Source organism: Dicentrarchus labrax, unplaced genomic scaffold, assembly GCF_905237075.1.
Source record: "Dicentrarchus labrax unplaced genomic scaffold, dlabrax2021, whole genome shotgun sequence".
NCBI classification, from domain to species: Eukaryota; Metazoa; Chordata; class Actinopteri; family Moronidae; genus Dicentrarchus; species Dicentrarchus labrax.
In genome coordinates, this window is record NW_026136721.1 from 14205307 (window position 1) to 14231703 (window position 26397).

The following is a 26397-nucleotide window of genomic DNA, read 5'->3' on the forward strand; positions in this document are numbered from 1 at the left end:
AGACAAACATCTCTCATACAACCACACCACAAACTGCAACCTCTAAAATAAAGCAGAATGAACACCCTAACAAATGTGAACCTTAATGAAGGTAGGATTTACTGCTGCTGTGTTTGACTGCATTAGTTCAGCTACATGTTGGTACATACTGTAATAAACTGTCCCTGCAGAGACATTTGACCAGACAGCCAGAAACCAAACAGCATTCAGATGATAGAACAAGCTGCCAGCCTTGGTTTTCTGTGTCACTTGAGCCCAGTTATTAAGTAAAATAAAGTTCTTAAGACTAGATTTTCAGACAGGGTCACAAGATCCATAAGTATAGTGTACATTAGTGGTAGTAATTAAAAGTTACCATAAACAACATCACACAGTGAACCTGAGGTTTCTGGATCCCCAACTATGCCGGATTGGTAGTGGTGCTAAAATAAGGAAGAATAAACTGCACATATACATAAACAACATCATCACAAGAGTTCTCAAATATAAATATTTATTGTGATTGTTGTCTTTATGATCTACAGTCAGGATTAATAGAACACTTTGTGTAAACAATAACATGAACAATTATTTAAGATGCTAGAACAAGGGCAGTAAGTAACAATGTACATCAGCTAAACTTAGTCCCATTTGTCCCAATATGACTACTGCTTTAGGATAGGAAGTGCAAATATATAGCTTTCATTAGCAACATTTATAAAGTGTGGATAACACATTAAAGTTTCCCTGGGTGAGATATCAGCATTGTGAAGGTTACAATAGAAAGCTACATTCACTTTGTATGTCAGTACTCTTGACATGATTCTTTAAGTTGTGGTGCAGACTGTCACTGGAAACACAAAACAGACATACATACATACCCCAAAACACTGGAAATATGCCAAAACCAACCATCAGCTCTACAACTTATAGTATGCTGGTGGAACAGTATTTCCTGTCGATAACTCTGTGCACTATTGTCATTAAACAATCTGCTTACAACTGAATACGAGCCGGTTTAACTGCAGTATCATTTGCAACAATCACGATCCTCGTAGTGACTCAGTTTTAGGCACGCAATGTTTTCATAATATGATATAGTAGTTGAAACATAATAAAGGTGTTGTAGGACATTTTCTGACAACAGTATACAATGAGCATATTAACTAACAAAACTGTAAACTAGACGGTCAAAACAATACATGCCACCTTATTGATCAATCAAAATGGACAGAAATTGTACATTTACCACAGTGCAAACCTAAAATAATGCATATTTTGTAAGTATCTGTGCACAGTGACTCTGCTCAGAGGTGTATGTTGATACAGAGGTATGTTATAAGCCGATGGATCAAAGACTGCCGCTTCAGCTCTTCCCCATCATCTTCAAGAGAAGCTATGGAGGAAAGAATTAATTAAAACACCACTGAGTTAACAACAAATAAAGTGCCAGCCATCACACTATATATTATTCAGAAATGCTTTTTGGAAAAATGACTAAAATGGTTGGATATTTGATGAAAAGATGGCAGACAGTTTCCAGGATTATGTCCTGGAAATCAGCGGTTCAAGTTGACTATTGGTCACATCAAATAAAGCTCATTCTCATAATGTCAGCTCCAAGTTGTACATCAATACTGGACATTAATATTATAATGCTATTGGTCAGAGAAAGAAAAAGGAAAGAAAATAACAATAGTTCAGTGTGTGTACCTTTGTTAGGTGATACTCCCCATCTACCAGTTGCTCAATGATACTGAAGTGGTCTGTGTTGGCCACATCCTCCATGGTCACACTAAGTCCTGATGCCTCCAAAGTCTTTAAAGCCAGAAGAAAGAGGTGAGACTATAGTACATTACACATACATATCTGAACACATCTGAACATAGCCAAATAAATTAACTTTCTCAGTTTAAACAGCAGTATGATGTTTTCACTGAGAAATGAGAGGTCACAGTAAAATCAATTGCTAGAAAACTGACCCCCCAAAAATTTGGGCACTTGATTAACTGATTGATTCAAAGTTTTTAATAAAAAATGGAAAAATGGAAAATGTGTGACTTTAGTCTGTTTCACATGATTCTATATTGAGTATTTTTTGGCTATGGACAAAACAAGTGATTTAAAGATGTTAACTTCCACTAAAAGAACTTGTGATGAGCATTTTTTACTATTTGTAGACATTTTATAAATAAACCATTGATCGAAATTGATGATAAAAGTAAATTAGCTTATCTTTAAAAAAGGTACCCCAAGGAGTTTTGGACCACTAACGCAATGTTTTTAAGAGTAGGTTCACATTTTGTTTGTACTGTAAACAAGGATGCAACTGCACGGGATACACATTCCTGCCACTGGTTTTAAACTGTTGCACGGTCCACAGCTGGCAGTAGTAACACACAAAGAAACACAACAATGTGCCAACAATGGCAGTGAAGAAGAAGGATGCAGACTGTTTGCAAGAAAACTCCCCAATAAATAATTCCCTTCATGCTCTAATCAAAATATTCATGCTCCATCAGCTGCACTGACTTTGTAGTATTCTTCAGACTGCTTGCGAAACTCCGGCGAGTCGTTCGCAGCGACGGCCACAACGATGTGGCAACTGGAGGAGGAGAGTTTGAGCTGAGGGACCAACTTGCTGGGGCTGTTCCTCACCGCCACCTCCCTGCCAACAGGAGACAACCAGGGGGGGGGGGGACAGAGGAGTCAAATACAGACTGGCACGACAAACCCGCAGAGAACAATTACACAAACACAAAGACCTTTGCACACACAGTCCTTCTCCACAAGGACAATCACACCACTCAACACAATGCTCTCCACACAGTTCATTTACATGCACACACATAAAAAAGGATTACTGCAGGGTTTCTCAGGTTTATCTGGATCTTGATCCCATTTTCAAAACCTAAGCCGTTAGATTTCTCAAGCTGTCATGTGATTTAAAAGAAGCTCAAAATGTATTATTCTGAAAAGATTATACAAGTCAAATCTGTTTTTATAAGAAATATGTATGCATTAAGAGTCTCTAAAGTAAAAAGTAACTCAAGCACCCAAGGCTGAGAAACTCTGGATTATTGTGACTAATCAGGTTAAGAAAGGAAATTTAATTATCTCTTATGTTGTAAGAGTCTGATTACTGTACGCTGTAACCCTGTTTATCTGGTCAGTAATCGGATTAAACCCCTCCAACAGAACTCCACCGATTTACCATTGCACTCCTAAAGCATTGTCAGACTCACAAGAGACCTTTAAGAACAAGAAGGAACAGAATCAAAAGAGCAAGACCAGAGTTGTCTGCTCGTATTACAGATATTCTTCCTTGTGCCTGCTGCCTACATTGCCCACAATGCAACTCAACTGCCGACAGTCCACTCAGAGATTGCACTTTTTGCACATTTTAAACTGTACATTTTACCATATATATATATATATATATATATATATATATATATATATATATATATGTTCTTAATATATTATATGTTGTATGTATATCTGGAGTTTGTAACGAAAGTAATTTCCCCCTGGGATTATTAAAGTATTTCTGATTCTGATTCTGATTCAGGTGTGTCATGCTAGTTGCGGCTAATGTAGCTTCAATCGATCACACACTTTCTGTCTTGCACTAGAGGTACAGTCACATGCACTGCCATAAGGAACATACTCTGTCATCTTCAAAGGCTCGTTGACGTAGGTGGACAGGATGGGCAGGAGGTCATATATGCCACTGACAAGGAAAGCACCTAGAACACAGTTAGAGAAAAGACAAAGGTTTTTCAGCACTTGTGTCTAAATTTTGTAATTTCAAGCATCTTTGCTTCTTCCTCAGTATTCTGTTTGTCATAATGCAGCAATGCATTTTCTTTATCTCTACCACTCATCCTGTTTCACCTAATGGATCTCACCTTTGATCTGAGGTGTGATGCTGTACTGTGACCAGTCAGTGGAGAGTACCATTGCAGCCAGGTGAGCCCCAGCAGAGTGGCCACACAGGTACAGACCACTGAGGGAGAGATCAGAAGGACACACAGTATTATGTGACGGTGGGAAGTTTAATGTAATGCATTAAGATGAACTAACTTGAAGCAGGGGGATAATGGTTCATAGAACAGACGTGTACCTGATGTGAGAGTACTGCTGAATAACAGACACGACACTCCTGCGTACTTGAGACACCATCAGGTCCATGTTACCTGGAATAAAAGGGGTACAGGCAGAGGACTGACGCTCCAGATTCATCTTTATAAAACCTTTCCCCCAAGAAGAGAAACAATTTTGTCTGAAATACAAAGACTCTACCTTTGGGGGCGATGTCATAACCGACGGCAACCACCACTACGCCTTTATCCACGAGTGGAACAGCCATGAATCCCGACTCCTCCTTACTGTATGAACACAGAACACCGACATGAAAAAACCTGAACGAGAGATATCTAAATATGCATTGCAATGAGAATAAGACTCTACCTGAGAAACTGCCAGTAGCCTCCATGCAGGTAAATAACAAGATGGACATCTGAAACAGAACAAATCAGGCCTGTTAATCCTCACACGTTACCTATGCCTCTGCATGACAGCGGGGCGGAGTTGGGCTGTCATGGGAGTCACACATGTCCGTACCCAAAGAGTTGGTGCTGGGTATGTAGACATCCAGTTTCTCTCCATCTCCTTCCCCATATGGCACGTTGAGCAGGGTTTGAGCGAGACCACGGGCGCGCTCAGTACCTGGACACACACGGTATCAAAGCATGACACTCCAGTGGAGACTAGGGTGAAACAATGTGATAATGAATACAGTAGGACAATATAAAATGTGTGTACTGTCGAACAATGCTGCAAATCCATGTGAGCAAAATTGGGTTTTAGCATTAAACTGGCTGAAGTTTCTTGGTTTGTTAAATTGTTTCATTCATTGGTTTAGACAACAATAGACATTCCCTATACTCATTTTATCCATTAACAGTTTTTCATGGGGTGCCCAGGGGGGGTTGAGGCGCTGACCATGAACGGAAAAGTCCCCAATTTAAGTCTGGATGGGGACCTTTGTTACATGCCCCCTGCGCCCGCCCCCTCCTCACTTCCTGTCATCTCCCTGCTGTCAGTTCTCTAATGAAGGCATGAATGTTATATCCTATTCATAATCTAGTTTCCCCTTACACAGAAACATGTTTAATTATAGTCCAAAATTCTAAACAACAAAGAGGGGCAACATATTTTAGAGGCCCTCATTTCCAGTTCCTCCATTTAAAGGTCTGCCACAGTATTCTCACCAAATTCAGTTTACAGCACACATATGTTCAACTAAGTAGGAGTGGGAAATAGATTTTGGTGCTTTTATTCTTTGTTAAAAGTAATGTTTACTCTCTCCATAGAGGAAGCTGTTCAACAAAACTCATTAAGAACTATCACCAATATGTAACTTACAAACTTATCCTCACATGTAGTCTCATATTTTGGCAGCTTGCGTTTTTAAAGTCAAAATATGTTTTTAAAAACCATGTATCCTCCTCTCTCTGGCTACAGACAGAGAAACACATTTCCACGGGGATACAACATTTGTCAAGACACCTGTGCTCCTGTCCGGCCTGCCTGCTCGCCTCAGCCGGGTTTCTGCGCATTGTAGTTATGCATCTAGCTTCAAAACAGACCGACCTTCCTTTAAAGCCTTCACATGAGCCTTGATCACGTCGTCTGCCGACATCCTGTGCGACCACTGGCTGGGTGAATACTGCCTCTCAAGCTCCTGTCACACGGAGAGACGCTGCTGTCAGCCGGGCGGCCATGAAAGCCGAGATACCCACCACCATGAGCCGGTGACATAAACAGTGTAAGCACGGTAAACAGCGCCCCCCACCTGCTACCATTAACACTCTCACAGTGACTGCCTTCATTTTAAATAGGAACAATTCAATGAAAACGTTCAATTATATACTCACAGTATATACATAGTATATACTATATAGTACTGTATAGTACTATATAGTATATATGCATATATATATACACCTACAGCTTGATGCAGTCAGCTACACTATAATTCTGCTACACCCAACAATCTGATCATGCAGACAGAAAAGGGAAAATACCACTTGAAGTCAAACTCTTACATTTTTGTTCATTTCGGTCCAGTGCAACATTTTATCTCTTGTCTTTACTCGCCGAGAGTCCTCCGACTGATGGATCCAAGCAATGTGTGCAGCAGCTGTCCTAGCCTGCTGAAGGACTGGACTTCAGACTCATGGCCTACACTTGACTTACACAATTTAAAAAGTAAACCGATCGAAAAAGCTAAACAAACAGGTCAAACAGGTGGAAACGTGTTTATAGTCGAGAGAAAAGGGGGAAGAGAAAGACACTGCAGCTGTTCGACATGAAGAACTGTTCTTCCGATTGACCAACCATGTGACCACTGGAGACTTTTAGGAAGTGAAAGTCACTGCGTTTTGATACACAATTGCTCAAGTGTGGTGGCCTAGGAAATACATTGCTCTCTGTGCAGTGGTAATGCAGGTTAAACTGTGGAAAATGCAAAATGGCATAGTTATAGATTCTGTATCTGAGCAACCTTTTAAAATGCACCATCAAACTCCACATACTTTGTTTGTGTAAGTGTCCATTTTAACAAAGGGAATATGTTAACTATGTAACACGTGTGTTCATTATACAGCCAGCTGGCTTCACTGCCCAAAATTTGGTCTCGAGTTGATCATATATATATATATATATATATATATATATATATATATATATATTGTGTGTGTAGAGGATGTCTTATGCCACTGTTCTCTGAACAATTCCAAACTTAATCTCATTAAAACCAAAACCTTACATTATTACATTATTCTTGTTCTATTATTAGAATATATGTTATATATACTGTAGTATGTTAAATATATACTGTAGTATGTTATATATACTGTAGTATGTTATATACTGTATTATGTTATATATATACTGTAGTATGTTATATATACGGTAGTATGTTATATATATACTGTAGTATGTTCTATATACGGTAGTATGTTATATACTGTATTATGTTCTATATATACTGTAGTATGTTATATATACTGTAGTATGTTATATACTGTAGTATGTTATATATACTGTAGTATGTTATATATATACTGTAGTATGTTCTATATATACGGTAGTATGTTATATACTGTAGTATGTTATATATATATACGGTAGTATGTTATATACTGTATTATGTTATATATATACTGTAGTATGTTATATATACTGTAGTATGTTCTATATATACGGTAGTATGTTATATACTGTATTATGTTATATATATACTGTAGTATGTTATATATATACTTTAGTATGTTCTATATATACGGTAGTATGTTATATATATTGTAGTATGTTATATACTGTATTATGTTCTATATATACTGTAGTATGTTATATATACTGTAGTATGTTCTATATATACTGTAGTATGTTATATATACTGTAGTATGTTCTATATATACTGTAGTATGTTATATACTGTAGTATGTTATATATAATGTATTATGTTCTATATATACTGTAGTATGTTATATATATACTGTAGTATGTTATATATATTGTAGTATGTTATATACTGTATTATGTTCTATATATACTGTAGTATGTTATACATACTGTAGTATGTTATATATACGGTAGTATGTTATATATATACACTGTAGTATGTTCTATATATACTGTAGTATGTTATATATACTGTAGTATGTTCTATATATACTGTAGTATGTTATATACTGTAGTATGTTATATATACTGTATTATGTTCTATATATACTGTAGTATGTTCTATATATACTGTAGTATGTTATATATACTGTAGTATGTTCTATATATACTGTAGTATGTTCTATATATACGGTAGTATGTTATATACTGTAGTATGTTATATATACTGTAGTATGTTATATATACGGTAGTATGTTATATACTGTATTATGTTCTATATATACTGTAGTATGTTATATACTGTAGTATGTTATATATACTGTATTATGTTCTATATATACTGTAGTATGTTATATATACTGTAGTCTGTTCTATATATACTGTAGTATGTTATATACTGTAGTATGTTATATATACTGTAGTATGTTATATATATACTGTAGTATGTTCTATATATACGGTAGTATGTTATATATATATACTGTAGTATGTTATATACTGTAGTATGTTATATATACTGTAGTATGTTATATATATACTGTAGTATGTTCTATATATACGGTAGTATGTTATATATATACGGTAGTATGTTATATACTGTATTATGTTATATATATACTGTAGTATGTTATATATACTGTAGTATGTTATATATATACTGTAGTATGTTATATATATACTGTAGTATGTTCTATATATACGGTAGTATGTTATATATACTGTAGAATGTTATATACTGTATTATGTTTTATATATACTGTAGTATGTTATATATACTGTAGTATGTTCTATATATACTGTATTATGTTCTATATATACAGTAGTATGTTATATACTGTAGTATGTTATATATATACTGTAGTATGTTATATACTGTATTATGTTATATATATACGGTAGTATGTTATATACTGTAGTATGTTATATATATACTGTAGTATGTTCTATATATACAGTAGTATGTTATATACTGTAGTATGTTATATATATACGGTAGTATGTTATATACTGTATTATGTTATATATATACTGTAGTATGTTATATATACTGTAGTATGTTCTATATATACTGTAGTATGTTCTATATATACGGCAGTATGTTATATACTGTATTATGTTCTATATATACTGTAGTATGTTCTATATATACTGTAGTATGTTATATATATACTGTAGTATCGTATATATACTGTAGTATGTTCTATATATACTGTAGTATGTTCTATATATACGGTAGTATGTTATATACCGTATTATGTTCTATATATACTGTATTATGTTATATATATACTGTAGTATGTTCTATATATACTGTAGTATGTTATATATACTGTAGTATGTTCTATATATACTGTAGTATGTTATATATACTGTAGTATGTTCTATATATACTGTAGTATGTTATATACTGTAGTATGTTATATATAATGTATTATGTTCTATATATACTGTAGTATGTTATATATATACACTGTCGTATGTTATATATATTGTAGTATGTTATATACTGTATTATGTTCTATATATACTGTAGTATGTTATATATACTGTAGTATGTTATATATACGGTAGTATGTTATATATATACACTGTAGTATGTTCTATATATACTGTAGTATGTTATATATACTGTAGTATGTTCTATATATACTGTAGTATGTTATATACTGTAGTATGTTATATATACTGTATTATGTTCTATATATACTGTAGTATGTTCTATATATACTGTAGTATGTTATATATACTGTAGTATGTTCTATATATACTGTAGTATGTTCTATATATACGGTAGTATGTTATATACTGTAGTATGTTATATATACGGTAGTATGTTATATACTGTATTATGTTCTATATATACTGTAGTATGTTATATACTGTAGTATGTTATATATACTGTATTATGTTCTATATATACTGTAGTATGTTATATATACTGTAGTCTGTTCTATATATACTGTAGTATGTTATATACTGTAGTATGTTATATATACTGTAGTATGTTATATATATACTGTAGTATGTTCTATATATACGGTAGTATGTTATATATATACTGTAGTATGTTATATACTGTAGTATGTTATATATACTGTAGTATGTTATATATATACTGTAGTATGTTCTATATATACGGTAGTATGTTATATACTGTATTATGTTATATATATACTGTAGTATGTTATATATACTGTAGTATGTTATATATATACTGTAGTATGTTATATATATACTGTAGTATGTTCTATATATACGGTAGTATGTTATATATACTGTAGAATGTTATATACTGTATTATGTTTTATATATACTGTAGTATGTTATATATACTGTAGTATGTTCTATATATACTGTATTATGTTCTATATATACAGTAGTATGTTATATACTGTAGTATGTTATATATATACTGTAGTATGTTATATACTGTATTATGTTATATATATACGGTAGTATGTTATATACTGTAGTATGTTATATATATACTGTAGTATGTTCTATATATACAGTAGTATGTTATATACTGTAGTATGTTATATATATACGGTAGTATGTTATATACTGTAGTATGTTATATATATACTGTAGTATGTTATATATACTGTAGTATGTTCTATATATACTGTAGTATGTTCTATATATACGGCAGTATGTTATATACTGTATTATGTTCTATATATACTGTAGTATGTTCTATATATACTGTAGTATGTTATATATATACTGTAGTATCGTATATATACTGTAGTATGTTCTATATATACTGTAGTATGTTCTATATATACGGTAGTATGTTATATACCGTATTATGTTCTATATATACTGTATTATGTTATATATATACTGTAGTATGTTCTATATATACTGTAGTATGTTATATATACTGTAGTATGTTCTATATATACAGTAGTATGTTATATACTGTAGTATGTTATATATGTACGGCAGTATGTTATATACTGTATTATGTTATATATATACTGTAGTATGTTATATATACTGTAGTATGTTCTATATATACGGCAGTATGTTATATACTGTATTATGTTCTATATATACTGTAGTATGTTATATATACTGTAGTATGTTCTATATATACTGTAGTATGTTCTATATATACGGCAGTATGTTATATACTGTATTATGTTCTATATATACTGTAGTATGTTCTATATATACTGTAGTATGTTATATATACTGTAGTATGTTCTATATATACTGTATTATGTTCTATATATACAGTAGTATGTTATATATATACTGTAGTATGTTATATACTGTATTATGTTATATATATACTGTAGTATGTTATATATATACTGTAGTATGTTATATATACTGTAGTATGTTCTATATATACGGTAGTATGTTATATACTGTATTATGTTATATATATACTGTATTATGTTCTATATATACTGTATTATGTTATATATATACTGTAGTATGTTATATATACTGTAGTATGTTCTATATATACTGTAGTATGTTAAATATATACTGTAGTATGTTATATATACTGTATTATGTTATATATATACTGTAGTATGTTCTATATATACGGTAGTATGTTATATACTGTATTATGTTCTATATATACTGTAGTATGTTATATATACTGTAGTATGTTCTATATATACTGTAGTATGTTATATACTGTAGTATGTTATATATACTGTAGTATGTTATATATAGGACCAGGAAGCAGAGCTGCTGTCTTACACATTTCTCTGCGCTTTCTTTAGAACAGTCACCCACCCAAAACCCCATAGAGACTGTGTCTGTCCCCCGACCACCTAAATTATTTAAATTATTTAAAGAAATAAAAACAAGAGGAGTTCAACATAAAAACCTAATAAAAATTAAAACCAACTCCTCAGTAGCACAAAATAAGAGAATGAAATGTGGATTGTTAAATAACAGGTCTCTGTCTTCTAAAGCTGTTTTAGTGAATGAATTAATATCAGATTATGATATTGATTTACTTTGTCTTACTGAGACCTGGTTGTCCCACGAGGAGTATGTTAGCCTAAATGAATCCACCCCCCCCCCAGTCATATTAATACTCACATTCCTCGAGGCACTGGCCGAGGAGGTGGAGTGGCAGCCATATATGATTCGAGCGTTTTAATGGACCCTAAACCTAAACTAAATTATAACTCATTTGAAAGCCTTGTTCTTAGTCTTTCTCACCCAAACTGGAAAACATTGCAGCCAGTTCTATTTGTTATAGTGTACCGTGCTCCTGGACCGTACTCTGATTTTATATCTGAATTCTCAGAGTTTCTATCAAGTTTAGTCCTTAAATCAGATAAAGTAATTATTGTAGGTGATTTTAATATTCATGTGGATGTTGACAATGACAGCCTTAGTAATGCATTTATATCATTAATAGACTCAATTGGCTTCTGTCAGAGTGTAAATAAACCAACTCATTGTTTTAATCACACTCTTGACCTTGTTTTATCATATGGCATTGATATTGAACATTTAATAGTTTTCCCACATAATCCTTTCCTATCTGACCATTATTTAATAACTTTTGAATTCATACTATTAGATTATAAGCCATTAGGCAAAACTTCCTACAGCAGATGTCTATCTGACAGTGCTGTAGCTAAATTTAAGGAGGAGATTGCTTCAGTGTTTAATTCAATGCCATGTCTGAATTTAACAGAGTCCTATAACGACTTTAGTCCCTCTGAAATTGATAATCTTGTCGATAGTGCTACAGGCTCACTACGATCAACATTAGACTCTATCGCTCCTATAAAAAGGAAATTATTAAAACATAGGAGACTAGCACCGTGGTATAACCACCAAACCCGCCAGTTAAAACAAATATCTAGGAAATCTGAAAAGAAATGGCGCTCTTCCAAATTATCAGAATATCGCTCAAATTGGCAAGATAATCTTAAAATTTATAGAAAGGCCCTCCGTAATGCCAGAGGAGCCTATTACTCAGCACTTATAGAAGAAAATAAGAATAACCCTAGGTTCCTCTTCAGCACTGCAGCCAGGCTGACAGAGAGTCACAGCTCTATTGAGCCACATATCCCCATAAACTTAAGTAGCAATGACTTCATGAGCTTCTTCTATAATAAAATTATTACTATTAGAGAAACAATTAATCACCAACTGCCATCAACAGTTATCAGTGGCTCTCCAAGTTCAGGGACTTCTGTCAATGTAAACTTAGATATATATTTAGACTGTTTTTTGGCTATCGATCTTCATCAGTTAACTTCAATCATTTCTTCATCGAAGCCATCAACCTGTCTATTAGACCCGATCCCAACTAGGCGGCTTAAAGAAGTTGTTCCCTTAATTGGCACTTCTTTACTGGATATGATTAATCTTTCTTTATTATCAGGATATGTACCACAGTCCTTTAAAGTAGCTGTAATTAAACCCCTTCTTAAAAAGTCCACTCTTGACCCAGGGGTTTTAGCCAACTATAGACCGATTTCTAACCTCTCCTTCCTCTCTAAGATTCTGGAGAAAGTAGTCGCCAAAGAGTTGTGTGACTTTCTACATAACAATAGTTTATTTGAGGATTTTCAGTCAGGATTTAGAGTTCATCACAGCACAGAGACAGCTCTGGTTAAAGTTAATAATGACCTTCTGACTGCTTCTGACAATGGACTTGTCTCTGTACTACTTAGTGCTGCATTTGACACCATTGACCATAATATTCTTTTACAGAGACTTGAGCATCAAATTGGCATTAAAGGAACTGCACTAAGCTGGTTTAAGTCATATTTATCAGATCGCTCGCAGTTTGTACATGTTAACGATGAATCTTCAACAAATACTATAGTTAGTCATGGAGTTCCACAAGGCTCTGTACTTGGACCAATACTATTTACTTTATATATGCTCCCTTTAGGCAACATTATTAGGAATCACTCCATTAACTTTCACTGTTATGCAGATGATACGCAGTTATATCTATCAATCAAGCCCAATGAAATTAATCAATTATCTAAATTACAAACATGTCTTAAGGACATAAAATCCTGGATGACCTGCAATTTTCTGATGTTAAACTCAGAAAAAAACGAAATTCTTGTTCTTGGCCCCAAAAACCTTAGAGACTCACTGTCTAAAGATATAGTTAGTCTAGATGGCATTAACTTGGCCTCTAGCACCACTGTCAGGAATCTTGGAGTTATCTTTGATCAGGATTTGTCATTTAACTCCCACATAAAGCAGACCTCTAGGACTGCCGTCTTTCATTTACGTAATATTAGAAAAATTAGACACATACTATCACAGACAGATGCAGAAAAACTAATCCATGCATTTGTTACTTCAAGGCTGGATTACTGCAACTCTTTATTATCAGGTTGCCCCAATAAGTCCATTAAAACCCTCCAATTAATTCAAAACGCTGCAGCACGAGTACTGACAGGAACTAGAAAAAGAGATCACATCTCTCCTGTACTAGCTTCTCTGCACTGGCTCCCTGTAAAATGTAGAATAGAATTTAAAATCCTCCTCCTCACCTATAAAGCTCTTAATGGTCAGGCCCCTTCATATCTTAAAGAGCTCATAGTACCCTATTACCCCTCTAGAACACTACGTTCTCTGAATGCTGGGCTACTTGTGGTTCCTATAGTCTCTAAAAGTAGAACAGGAGCCAGAGCCTTCAGTTACCAAGCTCCTCTCCTGTGGAACCAGCTTCCATTTGTGGTTCGGGAGGCAGACACCCTCGCCACATTTAAGAGTAGGCTTAAGACATTCCTCTTTGATAAATCTTATAGTTAGGGCTGGATCAGGTGAGTCCTGAACCATCCCTTAGTTATGCTGCTATAGGCCTAGACTATTGGGGGATTTCCCATGGTGCACTGAGCTCCTCCCTTCCTCTCTCTTTCTGCACTCATTCATGTCCCATTAATGCGTGTTACTAACTTCACTTCTTCCCCGGAGTTCTTGTGCTTTCTCGTCTCGCAGGTTCTTGTCGATCCTGGTGGAGCCTCCTGCCATGGTCCTGCTAGATTGCCATTGCCAATACTGTTGTTGCTGTGCACCTGTCTGTCTGTCTGTCTCTCGCTCTCTCTCTCTCTGCCTCTCTCTCTCTCTGTCTCTCTCTCTCTCTCACCCCAACTGGTCGAGACAGACGACCACCCACCTAGAGCCGGAGGATCTGTCCTAGGTTTCTGCCTTTTAACAGGCAGTTTTTCCTTGCCCTTGTCGCCAAGTGCTTGCTCATGGTGGTACTGTTGGGTCTCTGTAATTAATGTTTTAAAGAGTTCGGTCTAGACCTGCTCTATTTGAAAAGTGTCCTGAGATAACTTCTGTTATGAATTGGCGCTATACAAATAAGATTGAATTGAATTGAATTGAATATACTGTAGTATGTTATATATACGGTAGTATGTTCTATATATACGGTAGTATGTTATATACTGTAGTATGTTATATATATACTGTAGTATGTCATATACTGTATTATGTTCTATATATACTGTAGTATGTTATAGTGTCAATGGTTCAGACTGTTGTTCTTTTTCCAATCACCAAGGCCCAAACGTCGTGACGTCAGTAGTGAGCTGTCGCCCGTCTGTGGAAGTTGATAGGTTGAAAGATTCACGTGACTCTAAGCTCGTTGGTGTAATGTCGCATAAAGCCTCCCTCAACCGCCTGCGCGCTATATTCAACATTTACTTTCAGGACAACCCTTCCTGTGGCGTTAAATTACTAACTTATTCGGGTTTTTATTCAACTGTTTTTAGTATAGTTTTTTTTTATCACGTGATTAAGGAAAATGGAGTGTGTGGATTTTCCAAGAGTTCTTCCCAATTCACCGATGAAAGCCCGGGGACAGATCCAGGTTCGTATCCGAGGGATTTACTAACGTTAGCTAACGTTATTGTATTAAATATATCACACTCTACTAACTAAACAGGACATAGTATACCCTATCGTTCGGTGTGTATGTTATATGTGTTACTGTAACTGTACTGACTTCCTCGGCGACTAACAGCCCTTCCTTTGTTGTTTGCAGGTCATCTTTGGACCGATGTTTTCAGGAAAAAGGTGAGTTATTTATTCACAAACATACAAACAACAACTCTCTTTGCAGGTGTAGCTAGCTGCTGTTATTCATTTTTACTGTTTTAGAGTAATGTTAAAACAACATTGTTTTTTTTAGTAGTGTTTCCGCCCAGACTTTAACATCCCGCCAAATTCCTTGCATGGTTTACTCGGTTCCGACCTATGTAATCTAAATGTCTGTCAGTCATATGTGGTGCAGTGTACAGTGGCTTTGCAGTATGCTTTGTAAACACATTTTCGGGCCACTTCACAATGATGTTGCACATTATACTAAACAATATATAAAATGTATTCCCTCCTTAATGTGCAGTAGCAAGCTGTCTGAGGGAGGCACTGTGACATAGCTGAAAATATACCTTGTATTTTCATATATAACCAGCATTAAATGTGCCACATGTACAGATGGGTTTCACTGATGTTAACTAAATGATTGTCATTTACTTTGCAGCACTGAACTGATGAGAAGAGTGCGGCGCTTCCAGATAGCCCAGTACAACTGCTTGGTGATCAAATATGCCAAAGACACACGTTATTCTGACTCTGGCATGGCCACACATGACAAGTAAGTCACCTGTTTTAATTAACTTAAGTAGTCCCTCACATATACAGAAACATATTTGTCTCTGTGTTTAGGGATGTAATGAAGTCAGTAGACTAGAAACTCTGTAATCAATAAGAAATACAACAAGGGGTGGATGAGCTGTCATTGGAAGTATGAAATTATGTGTCCACTTTTGTTTTGAATTGAATTAAATCATGAATTGCATTAGTTAGCTGGGAGAAATCCTGTCTTTCACCAACCTGGTCCACTGTCTGAGCAACAGGACCTCTAGTGGTGAGCTTCGTTGGCAGATCTAGATTCCTGTCAGGCATTATTTTGGTGGACTCCTGAATAAAGCAGGAACTAATTTAAAAAGTATTTCTCAGATACATTTTAATTAAAAATGTTATCAAAGGGCAGAAGCAAGGTAACAAACAATACACTTAATTATTGAAAATTAAGTTGTTTTTCCCCTCTATTAGAAATACAATGGAAGCTGTTCCAGCCAATTGTCTGAGAGATGTGCGGGCTCTGGCACTGAAAGCCTGCGTTATTGGAATCGATGAAGGACAGTTTGTAAGTATATAAACTTTCTTTTTGCCCTAAACTAGTTACTGTTCACCTCCATAGAGACCAGGATGTCTTCCTCTGCACTAGTGAGGGATGGGAATTCGGTGGGATGAATTCCTCTCTAACTCAATCTGTGCCTCTTTTGTGTTGTAGTTTCCAGACACAGTGGAGTTTTGTGAGGAGATGGCCAATTTAGGGAAGACAATCATTGTAGCTGCCTTGGATGGAACCTTCCAGAGAAAGGTGAGTGAGTTTGTCTCCACGTCAGCGTGATACTGGCAAACACTCACAGTTCATATTGACAAACGGACATTGTGCAGATGCTGCAAAAGCAGATAGAGCACTACTGTGGGTATAACCACAACAACATGCCAAAGACAAGAAACACATTTTTAAGGAAGGACTGAAAACAATCTGCATGAGCAGCACTAAAACAGACTGTTGACTGGGCTCTTTACTCAACACTATAATGTGTCTCTTCTGTCCTTGTAATGTAATTATACCTCCATCCATTCACTGGTACTGACTGGTTTTCTGCTATCCTGTGCAATCTTGTAGCCGTTTGGAAACATCCTGAACCTGATCCCTCTAGCGGAGAGTGTAGTGAAGCTCAACGCCGTCTGCATGCAGTGTTACAAAGAAGCAGCATACACCAAGAGGATAGGAGCAGAGAAGGAGGTGAGGAGGCAAACCTAAGAAAAGTCTTCAATAAGTTAATCAAAGTGTTTCAGAACATGTTTCAAAGGGTGGTGGTGTGACAGGGTTGGATAAATAACTATATTATGGTTTGTCTCTCAATGCTGTAATTGTATTATAACAAGATCATTTTACTGAAATCTGTCACAGCCTGAATCTCAAATAACTCGACATGTAGATTTTACACTAAAAATCCAAATGTGTTTGACTCAATAATACTGAGATAATTCTTAGAGTTGTTGGGATATTGTGGCCATATCACCCACCCATAAGCAAAGTAAGTGAAACAGTCCCTTTTCTTTCATTAAAATTAAACTTGTTTCTGTGTCACAGGTGGAAGTGATCGGTGGAGCTGACAAGTATCAGGCAGTGTGTCGAAAGTGTTATGGAGGTCTGATGACTGACAAAGAGAACAGTGCTCCTTTCAGGAATGAAACTCCACAACATGTCAAAGGAAAGCTCATGGACTCTGGGATTCCCAGGAAGCTTTTCTCTGCTCTCCACCTCTGAACACAAAAATAAGACTTTGTTGCAGAAGTTGAGTGGAAATAGGCAAATATTGTGTTTGTCCCGTTTTAAGCCTTTGTGTTTGGTGTCTAATGGTATTCTATTTTCAGTTTTTTTCTAGATTTGGTTTTGGACTTAATAACCCTGAGTAAAGAAATGTAAAAGTATGACTTTTAATACATAGGATCTAATTTGGGTATTTCTTCAGATTTTCAGAGACCGTTGGGAAATCCTTTCCTCAAACTTATAAAACGTGCACGTTTTTAACTCAGTGCACTAACTGTGAGATATGTAATCCAACGCTCTTGCATACTAGAGGACCAAAATAACCAGTTTAAATCCTGGCAGGCTCCAAGGGTGTGCAGTGAGCTGGCAGTCAGGAATGGAAAACTGTATCATCACTCCTATATTAAACCCTGTACTACTGAAATAATATCCTCAATAAGATAGAACATCCTGTGAATGACTTTATTCCATAAACAAAAGACCTCAAGTAAAAGCTGTTGTGCTTCTGACACCATGACATGAACACAACAAAAGCAATAGGCAATTTTACAACTCAGTGGTCAAATAAAAGTACTTGGAAACAATAGAAACACAACTGAAGCCAACCAGAATCTGAGCAGTATTTTGTGCCAGTTTTTTAAAAAACATTTGTAGGCATAATTATTTTACACAAATCATTCTACTCTCCTCACATCTAAAACACGGAGCTTGATGAAATATAAATGAATCTAACAAATAATTTGCAAAGAATTCAATGTGTGCTACAAAACATACATTAAACGTAGCTTACATGTCAGACTGTACCCATGTGTTAACATTACAATACTATAATGGGACACAGTCTAAAGGCACAATTTAGAGATCAGTGGGACCATTCAAGTAGGGTAATTATGGGCTGCAGTCTTCACCATCAGAAGTATACACTGGATATAAATGTTCACTGAAGAGCAGATTTAAATGAATTTCCATAGCATGAAAATCAACTTTAGCAAAAAATCACTCAGGCACAGCAGTGAGGGCAGCTGTGATACACAGCTGTTTAACCTAGATATAACTTCAATATTTGATTGTGCCACATTTTATTAACTTTCTTCCCCAAAAACCTTTAAAAAGTTTCATTTATCTCCCTAAGGCACAAAAGATAAATCATTGTTTTTTCATACATTTTTGGCTTCAGTAAGTTACGCACTTGTTTTCTATAGGACTAACATGATAACAATGACTTTCCACTAGCACAAATATCTCCAATATGGTACCATACCAGCATGATGTTTAATAAATATAACCACATTACATTTCTGGGTTAACAGAACGAGAGTCAGCTCACACCACTGAGACAATTAGCTATATGTTTGAGCGTGACTCAAGGCAGAGGTGTTAAACTGACAAACGTTTTACTGTCAAGCACAAAGCGACAAAGTAAACCACTAGTCTTCCTAAAGACAGGCTGAGGTGTTAATCTGTCATTGGTAAAGACATACCCACTGCAGTCTGCCTTTAACAGTTCAGATTAAGGAGTCTGTAAACAGGAGATAAAAATCAGTGTTCAGAAAACTAAACGTCACCAAGACCTTGGAGGAAGTGTGAGGCCGCTGTGTTGACAGGCTGAAGAGGAAGCATTGCCGTTGGTAGTTCATAAGTTACCCTTCAGTATAAGGACATGCTCGGAGGATAAACATGTTCAATACGTGCGTTATCTACATGCTCCTCCCTCGTCTATCTCAACGTTAGCTACAGGTTTAAAAGAGCAACACGCCTCTACAGATTGGCACACAAACCCATTTTCAAATTGTAATTATAATTTTATATAATTATTTAAAGATATTGTGGGTTTTGATGGTTTCTCATGTCACCATCAATAACACTTTTTGATTAGAGTGGTTTTAAAAATACTACTAGTTGAGGGTGGGGGACACAGGAGCCATTTTACTCTAGCACAAAGATTACAAAACCTTCTTTCAAGGGAGATTTTATGGTTATATGGCTAATGAACTTAACTGCATAATCTCTACAGAGCCCACATTTTACAGAAAACTAAATCACAGGGGGACATTTGGCTTTATAGGGTCATCTACCACTGAACTCTACTCCCACAAAATCATTTAATTTCATGCATCCCAAACTGTTTATAGGTCCTAAACATAAATGCACCAAAGGGGAAAAAAGCAAATAAGAAAAGAAAATCCGGCACATACAACCATTGAAATAGCAACTTTGCATAGTGACATCTATGTACAAATGCACAATATCAGGTTCCAACAGAGCGTAAAGAGGAACACATTAAGTGTTTGCTTCTTCCTCTCTGATTGGAGCTGTCACAGGTATTCTTTATAAAGTCACATAATGTGACCCTTGACCTCACACCGTACATTCCAACTACCTCGCCCCTTCAGGATCAGCCCATTTGAGGTAAAAGTTGCGTCTTTGCACACAGGTCTATGGTCAGATTACCCAATCAGCCTGATGTCTTAAGATCTGACCACAGACTGTTTCACGTAAACCTCTGTGTCCCTCATCTCTAACTTGCAGTTGCACTGCTCAGGTTCTCAAATCTGACAACACTTGGAAAAATGTGTTTAATCAAATGTAAAACTACATCAATATGATATAGCTCTGGGTCTGCGCAGTGCAACTACAACCAGTCTACCAACAGATGACCTGGAACACCTCCCTCCCTTTGTGTGTGACCTCCCTTTGTCTCAGTAGTTGGGCGGTTGGTAGCCGGCGTCTCCTGGCGGCTGGGGGTTTGGGGTGAAGGGCGGCTGCTGGTGAATGTCGGGCATATTGCTGGGATAGGCTGTGTAAGTGGTGGGGGTGTAGGTAGTGGGGTTGTAGGAAGTAGGGGCATAGGTTGGAGGGTAGGGGGTGTGGTGATCCAGGGGCGGGTCTGCGTAGGTTGGGATGGTAACTTCATTAACACCACGGCGGAAACGACCCAGGGCAAAGTAGGTCAGGATTCCCTAAACAATTAAATAAAAATGGTTAATTATGCAGAATTTCAATGAAGCACTTTGACCAGTTTAACTGGATTATTTCATACCAGTGTAACAATAAACCTTTTAGGCTTGCTTATGGGAAGTCATCCTCACAATGACATTTAGTCTATCAATATATTACATTATTGATACATTACTGATGTTTGCACGGCTGTAAACAAGTCTTCTGAATGGTGCATTCAAGTGATGGTGGGAAGCTCCAACACATGAGATTTTAAAGCCAGTTAAAGAATACAGACAAACAATAAGCAAATGTTGGGTGTTTGCTCAGCTGTTGATAAGCATGATAAATGCAAGAGTTATACAAGATCGAAAGTCTGAGTGAGATCAGTTTCTAGTAATAAAATGATTGCTGTTCACCAGCTGACTCTAAAGTGTCAAATGTCAGAGCGTCCTACCAGTACTTGAATGCACCAACCTGGTGGACTACAAACCATATTTGACTTCAAGTATCTTAAAGAGATGTAAAGTCTCTTGTAAGTTTGCATACCATAGTGGAATGAGCTGAAGCCAGTGGCTGTTTTAAAGGAATCGTTTGACATTTTTTGACCACCACCACAATAACACTCTCAAACACAAGAACGTCTCAATCTTCTCATCTTACTCTTGGCAAGAAAGCAAATACGCATATTTCCCGAAATGTCAACCTGTTGCTTTGATATAAGAAATATACAGAAAAGCTACAATATCAGGATTCTTCAAATTTACCAGCAAAAAACAAACAATAATCAGTAACCTAGTTGACATTTGTCTGACCAACAATTATTAACCTTCTTACTCAAACTAGAGCTCAGTGGCAAAGAAAGGAGCTAAATCGGAGCTGTTTTTTAATGAAAGTAGACAACAACAGTCCCACTCACCCAGGTGGCGATAGAGAAGAATGAGAAGGCCACGGTGGCGCGTCCAGCGTCCATGGGGACACCTCTGATGTCATGAGTGCTACCCCACTGACTGGCCAACAGGCAGAAACACACAAACCACAGGAAGGTCCACGCCCCTAGAAAACATACAGCGACACAGATGCACAAACACAACACACAGATATAAATGATTGTTTTCACAGCATGAAAAGATAACAAACGTACTCAAACCCCTGATATGAAAAGTAAATTCCTGTGAAAAACACAAAAAGGATAAAAACAACGTCAACAGAATAAAAAGGACTCTCCTGTTGCCCTCTGCTCAAATGACCACAGGCTGTTTTTCAGACTACCACTTCTTTGTTTCCTTGAAGAATAGCTGCCTGTGAACTGTGTCGTAACAGCTGATTAATGTTTAATTTCATCAAAATCTCTGATGTCATCGTCCCTTCCTCCACCCTGCTGCTCACTTATCATCTACTGTGTGCAACAATGAATAATACATGTTATGTTATGACAGGAAAACAGGCAGCGGTTTGTCCCACTTTACACCAGTACTCAGAGGCTTTGTGTATCATTGTGTATCACATTCAAATGAGAAAGCTGAAACTGAACTGGAAGGGCTGAGAAAGATTATCATCTTCAAACAACCATTATCACCAGTTAATCAGTGGAATAAATCAACATGCATGTCTTTACATATTGTATTAATATCTTAACGCAGTATCTGTCAAAAGAAATGTGTTTAATATACTAAAGTAATCAGATCCTTTGCTGGATGGGAGTAATGTGTGGTCTACAGTAAGTACGTATACATTGTATATATTGTATTCAAGTTATTCTGTTCAACAACAACAATTATTCTGTTTCTGACCTACTGTAGACATCTAATTCAACTTTTGAGTTCACTTTAAAGCAACATTAACATATGTTTTTGGCAACTACGGAGCAGTTGAACAAGGTGTAAATACAACATTGACATATCATCAGCCCATAAAGTTGATACAGTTGCTTATTTGAACTTACTTACCGTCACCAGACACATGTAAGTCCAATATTTACTCTAGTTTAGCTGTTTTTGGTTTCCACAAAATCCTGAGGAAAATACCTGGCTCTTCAGCTGCGAAATGTTCACCAGCTAGTTACTAACTGTGTCTGCCTGCTGTGTGATGCTGAGCAGGTGGTGTACATGGGGGGGTTTCAGAGCTTTTTAACTGAAAACAGCTGCCTGCTGCAGCTGGAGAGGAGGTTGATGAGAGCGGTGAGGGTGAACCAACACAGTAAAGTTGTTCCATAGTTGTTGCCATAAAGAGTAGAGTGATAATTTTCACTATGAGCAACACCTTTTACTTTACACAAAGTCATTTGAGCCATTGACAATATAGAAAAATATTGATCAATGCAGCTTTAAAGCTCCAACAAAAGAACGCTCCTGCTCACCTGAGAATCCCAGGTCTGCCATGACAGCATACTTCCTTTCCTGTGCGTTGCTCATGAAAGGCACGTAAACATCCAACACCAGGAAGCCCACACATGCCAAGAAGGCAATCACCCCAATACCAACAGCGTACTGACATGCTGAGTCATTCTGGTTGAAGATGCACTTTGCTTCGGCACTGTGGGCAGAGTTGATGTATCCCTCTGTCGTGATGCAGGCAAACACCACCATGGCAAATATCTACATTGAGACAGAGAAAAGAAGAAGGTTTGCAAAGACAAAAGAAGAAAGTGTCTCGCTAAAAGGGGACATACTGCTGGCTTTTAAAGCTTACCCGTTAACTACACACTGAATACTTTACATAACTGCTTCACATTGTGAGACTGACTACTTCTCAGGCAGTGGTTTCAGTTTATGAGAGTTAATACTTGCTAATGGTGCATTTAAAGAACATTGTACATATGATATGTTTCCAGAGAGCACAGCTGTAACAAAATCAACCACAGAACATAATGAATCACTATGTGACAAAATGAGTCGTCCTCAAGCTTTAAGCTTGTATCTACTGAAAGCAGCCTTCGCATTAGAGATTACTGAATAAAAAGAGTAAGAAGATTTATTTTAACATACATTTCAAGAAAGTCACAAGAACTTGTATCTATTTCTACTCCAACAAATTGGCCAACACATGAGTATAACATGAAACATAGCGACATTATTATGTGTATGTGTGTCATCATAAACAGTTTATTTTCTTTTTGCTGACCCTGCACAGCTCTTGTGCTCGTCTTGTGTTTTTAATAAAGTGAAGAAGAGTGCTAACTGCCTGGTCCCTCTGACCGTCCCGTGGTCTGTTGCTGTCTGCTCTGGTTACCCACCTAACCATGTGACCTACTTCTGAGTGCAGCTGCCTGCCATGTGACTCCAGAGATGCCACCGACTCCCTAACAACGCTCATAATGAGATCTGAGAGGAGGATAGAGAGGGACTGTTTAACGGGTGGGAAGCAAGATGAGGTGAGAGGTCAGAGAGACAGAGAGAGAGAGAAATAGGCCAGAATGGATGAGACAAAAAGTACCAAAAAGTACAGAAGACAGAGATATCAGGGAAGTGAAAATGGGGATTTCCAAAACACAAGACTAAAGTGAGACAGAGGTACCGTTAGTGGAGCAGATGGATGTTTTTATACATAAATGGACAGATGGAAAGTGTATGTTCCCAAATGTACCATATGTGCATACAGTGTGTTTTCTTCATGGCTCCTTGTTCATTATTTAGCATGAATATACTGGAAGTATACTGTTTCAATGCAGTATTTAGTCAGGACAGCAGGGTCGCTAAAGAATATAATTAAATATATAATACTGGCTGTCATAGAAGGTATAGTGATGTGATTCAGCACCTAAAATGACCTAAAGCTACTGTATGCAGCCTTTTCCTCACTCAAGAAGCAGGTGCATTATGGGACCTGTAGGCAGAGCGAACAATCCTCCTCTAGAGCCATAGGTGCTGGCTCGCTGACATACGGATAAAATCCACCAGAGATACATGGCGATCTAACCAGTGTGACTCTGAGATGAGTTGAGCACAGCTGCACTAAGTATGTGTGTTAGAGAGGGAGATCAGTGGCACACTTTCACCAAGAGTAAAAGAGAGGGTCACCAGGGGAGAGGTATCACCTTACCTGCCAATCAGCCCCTGTTTACAAGTGACACACACATAATCTCTCTCACACACAGTTTCAAAAGCACATGCATGCAGGCAGTCAGCAGTTGAGGCAACCAAAGGCACATTCTGTCCTCAGTCCTCCTCGGACGCACTCAACAGGCGTGTTCTCTTAACGGTCCACACTCACCCTTCATGGACATGAGCTAGAGGCATAACAAATCATTCACGCTTCACAAACCAAGGAAATAATCATTTATAGTCTCTGTAATCCAGGACGTGAAAGCAGCCATGTGCCATAAAACTCCCTCACATTGCTTTCAATGAGTATCCTTACTGTCTCATATCACAGAGGAGATGGACGAGGACAGATAAACCAGTTCAACACTTCAGTCTGTGAGCTCACAATCACCCAGGGTTAGACAACAACGTCTTATTGTGTAACCTGTCTGGTTAAGATTCATTTTACACTTTCCAGATCAGTGTCCTAACCACAAAAACAAATCTATGCCATATGATTTGCCTAGCAACAGGTGATCAGCAGTGTACAACAACTTCCCAGAACTTTCCCTGGTGCATGAATTCCCTCTACACAGACAGCCTTTGTGTGTGTTAATGAATATTATTGTCTTTTGTCCACTTTAAAACGCTGTGGAAGGATTTCTTATAGTCTGCCTTTAGAAGTTACATGAATGTAGTCTTCCTTTGGTGAACTGCACTCACACTTCCTATATTTAGTTGGTGTTTTCATTAGTGGACGTCTCAGTGTGTCTGACAGTTTTCTGTCTTTTGTCCTCTGACAACAGCAGTGTTGACCTGTGCTGTCGCCGAGTTGCTGTCATACACCAGCTGCATGCAACATGAGCCTCGCAGAGACGCAGCAGATAGTAGCCTGTTGTTCAGGCCAACACAAATATATCCTTTAACCGCCCCACACAGGCGCTCTGCGGGCACCGGGCCAGACGCACCTGCTCACAGGCCACGTTGGATGAACTTTCTGCCTCTTCTCAACCTTTGAACATTGTTAAGCAATAAACTCTTACATCCACACTCTCTCCACTCACCCAGCTGAGCAGGCGCACGATAGTTTGCGGTTGTCGGATAAACTTGTTGAAGTCGAAGCCACCTCCTGCGAGCTTCGCCCCGTACGCACTTGCACCGCCCGTCTCCTCCATGTCTCTCCGGTTCAGCCGATTCCTCTGGAGCTCAACTGTGTGGTTCTGAACCGACCTGACAGGAGGACAGTGTACCAGCTTCGTCTTAACTAAACCTAACTACTGCCAGCCCCCGCTGTGCTGCTGCTTCCCTTGCCAAAGCGGAGAGCCACCCACAGGCGCTGCGCAGGCGGCTGCGCATCAGAGGGGCGGAGTTAGGAGCCGG

General features: G+C 37.1%; 3 protein-coding genes across 3 annotated transcripts; 1 reads left to right on the top strand and 2 right to left on the bottom strand.

The window, feature by feature from the left end:
- Positions 1–476: 476 nt before the first annotated feature.
- On the bottom strand, positions 477–6376 carry afmid (arylformamidase). The gene is made up of 11 exons (XM_051385360.1): positions 6093–6376; positions 5638–5728; positions 4606–4710; positions 4453–4501; positions 4285–4370; positions 4106–4178; positions 3891–3988; positions 3650–3728; positions 2512–2647; positions 1693–1797; positions 477–1375 (listed from the first exon to the last, which is right to left on the bottom strand). The coding sequence occupies exons 1-11, from the start codon at positions 6120–6122 to the stop codon at positions 1346–1348; spliced, it is 882 nt and encodes a 293-aa protein (XP_051241320.1). The 5' UTR covers positions 6123–6376; the 3' UTR covers positions 477–1345.
- An 8891-nt stretch (positions 6377–15267) lies between these two features.
- tk1 (thymidine kinase 1, soluble) lies at positions 15268–18219 on the top strand. The gene is made up of 7 exons (XM_051383805.1): positions 15268–15514; positions 15689–15720; positions 16187–16300; positions 16762–16855; positions 17003–17092; positions 17408–17527; positions 17879–18219. The coding sequence occupies exons 1-7, from the start codon at positions 15449–15451 to the stop codon at positions 18053–18055; spliced, it is 693 nt and encodes a 230-aa protein (XP_051239765.1). The 5' UTR covers positions 15268–15448; the 3' UTR covers positions 18056–18219.
- Positions 18220–18506: 287 nt separating this feature from the next.
- Positions 18507–26368, bottom strand: syngr2b (synaptogyrin 2b). Its single transcript, XM_051383804.1, has 4 exons — positions 26082–26368; positions 23355–23592; positions 21915–22051; positions 18507–21018 (listed from the first exon to the last, which is right to left on the bottom strand). Exons 1-4 carry the CDS (start codon positions 26190–26192, stop codon positions 20758–20760), a joined length of 747 nt encoding a protein of 248 aa, XP_051239764.1. The 5' UTR covers positions 26193–26368; the 3' UTR covers positions 18507–20757.
- Between the last annotated feature and the right edge of the window lie 29 nt (positions 26369–26397).

What these genes read in the sequence shown, in the direction of transcription:
- afmid (XM_051385360.1), bottom strand. Translation starts at nt 6,122, where the DNA reads ATGTTGCACTGGACCGAAATGAACAAAAAT. An exon ending in ACCCAGCACCAACTCTTTGG is followed by an intron (nt 4,502 to 4,605) that starts GTACGGACATGT and finishes GTTCTGTTTCAG; the next exon opens with ATGTCCATCTTGTTATTTAC. An exon ending in GGGAGTATCACCTAACAAAG is followed by an intron (nt 1,376 to 1,692) that starts GTACACACACTG and finishes TTTCCTCCATAG; the next exon opens with CTTCTCTTGAAGATGATGGG.
- tk1 (XM_051383805.1), top strand. Translation starts at nt 15,449, where the DNA reads ATGGAGTGTGTGGATTTTCCAAGAGTTCTTCCCAATTCACCGATGAAA. An exon ending in GGCATGGCCACACATGACAA is followed by an intron (nt 16,301 to 16,761) that starts GTAAGTCACCTG and finishes CCCCTCTATTAG; the next exon opens with AAATACAATGGAAGCTGTTC. An exon ending in GGATAGGAGCAGAGAAGGAG is followed by an intron (nt 17,528 to 17,878) that starts GTGAGGAGGCAA and finishes TCTGTGTCACAG; the next exon opens with GTGGAAGTGATCGGTGGAGC.
- syngr2b (XM_051383804.1), bottom strand. Translation starts at nt 26,192, where the DNA reads ATGGAGGAGACGGGCGGTGCAAGTGCGTACGGGGCGAAGCTCGCAGGA. An exon ending in TCGTGCGCCTGCTCAGCTGG is followed by an intron (nt 23,593 to 26,081) that starts GTGAGTGGAGAG and finishes GTCTCAATGTAG; the next exon opens with ATATTTGCCATGGTGGTGTT. An exon ending in TCTTCTCTATCGCCACCTGG is followed by an intron (nt 21,019 to 21,914) that starts GTGAGTGGGACT and finishes TTAATTGTTTAG; the next exon opens with GGAATCCTGACCTACTTTGC.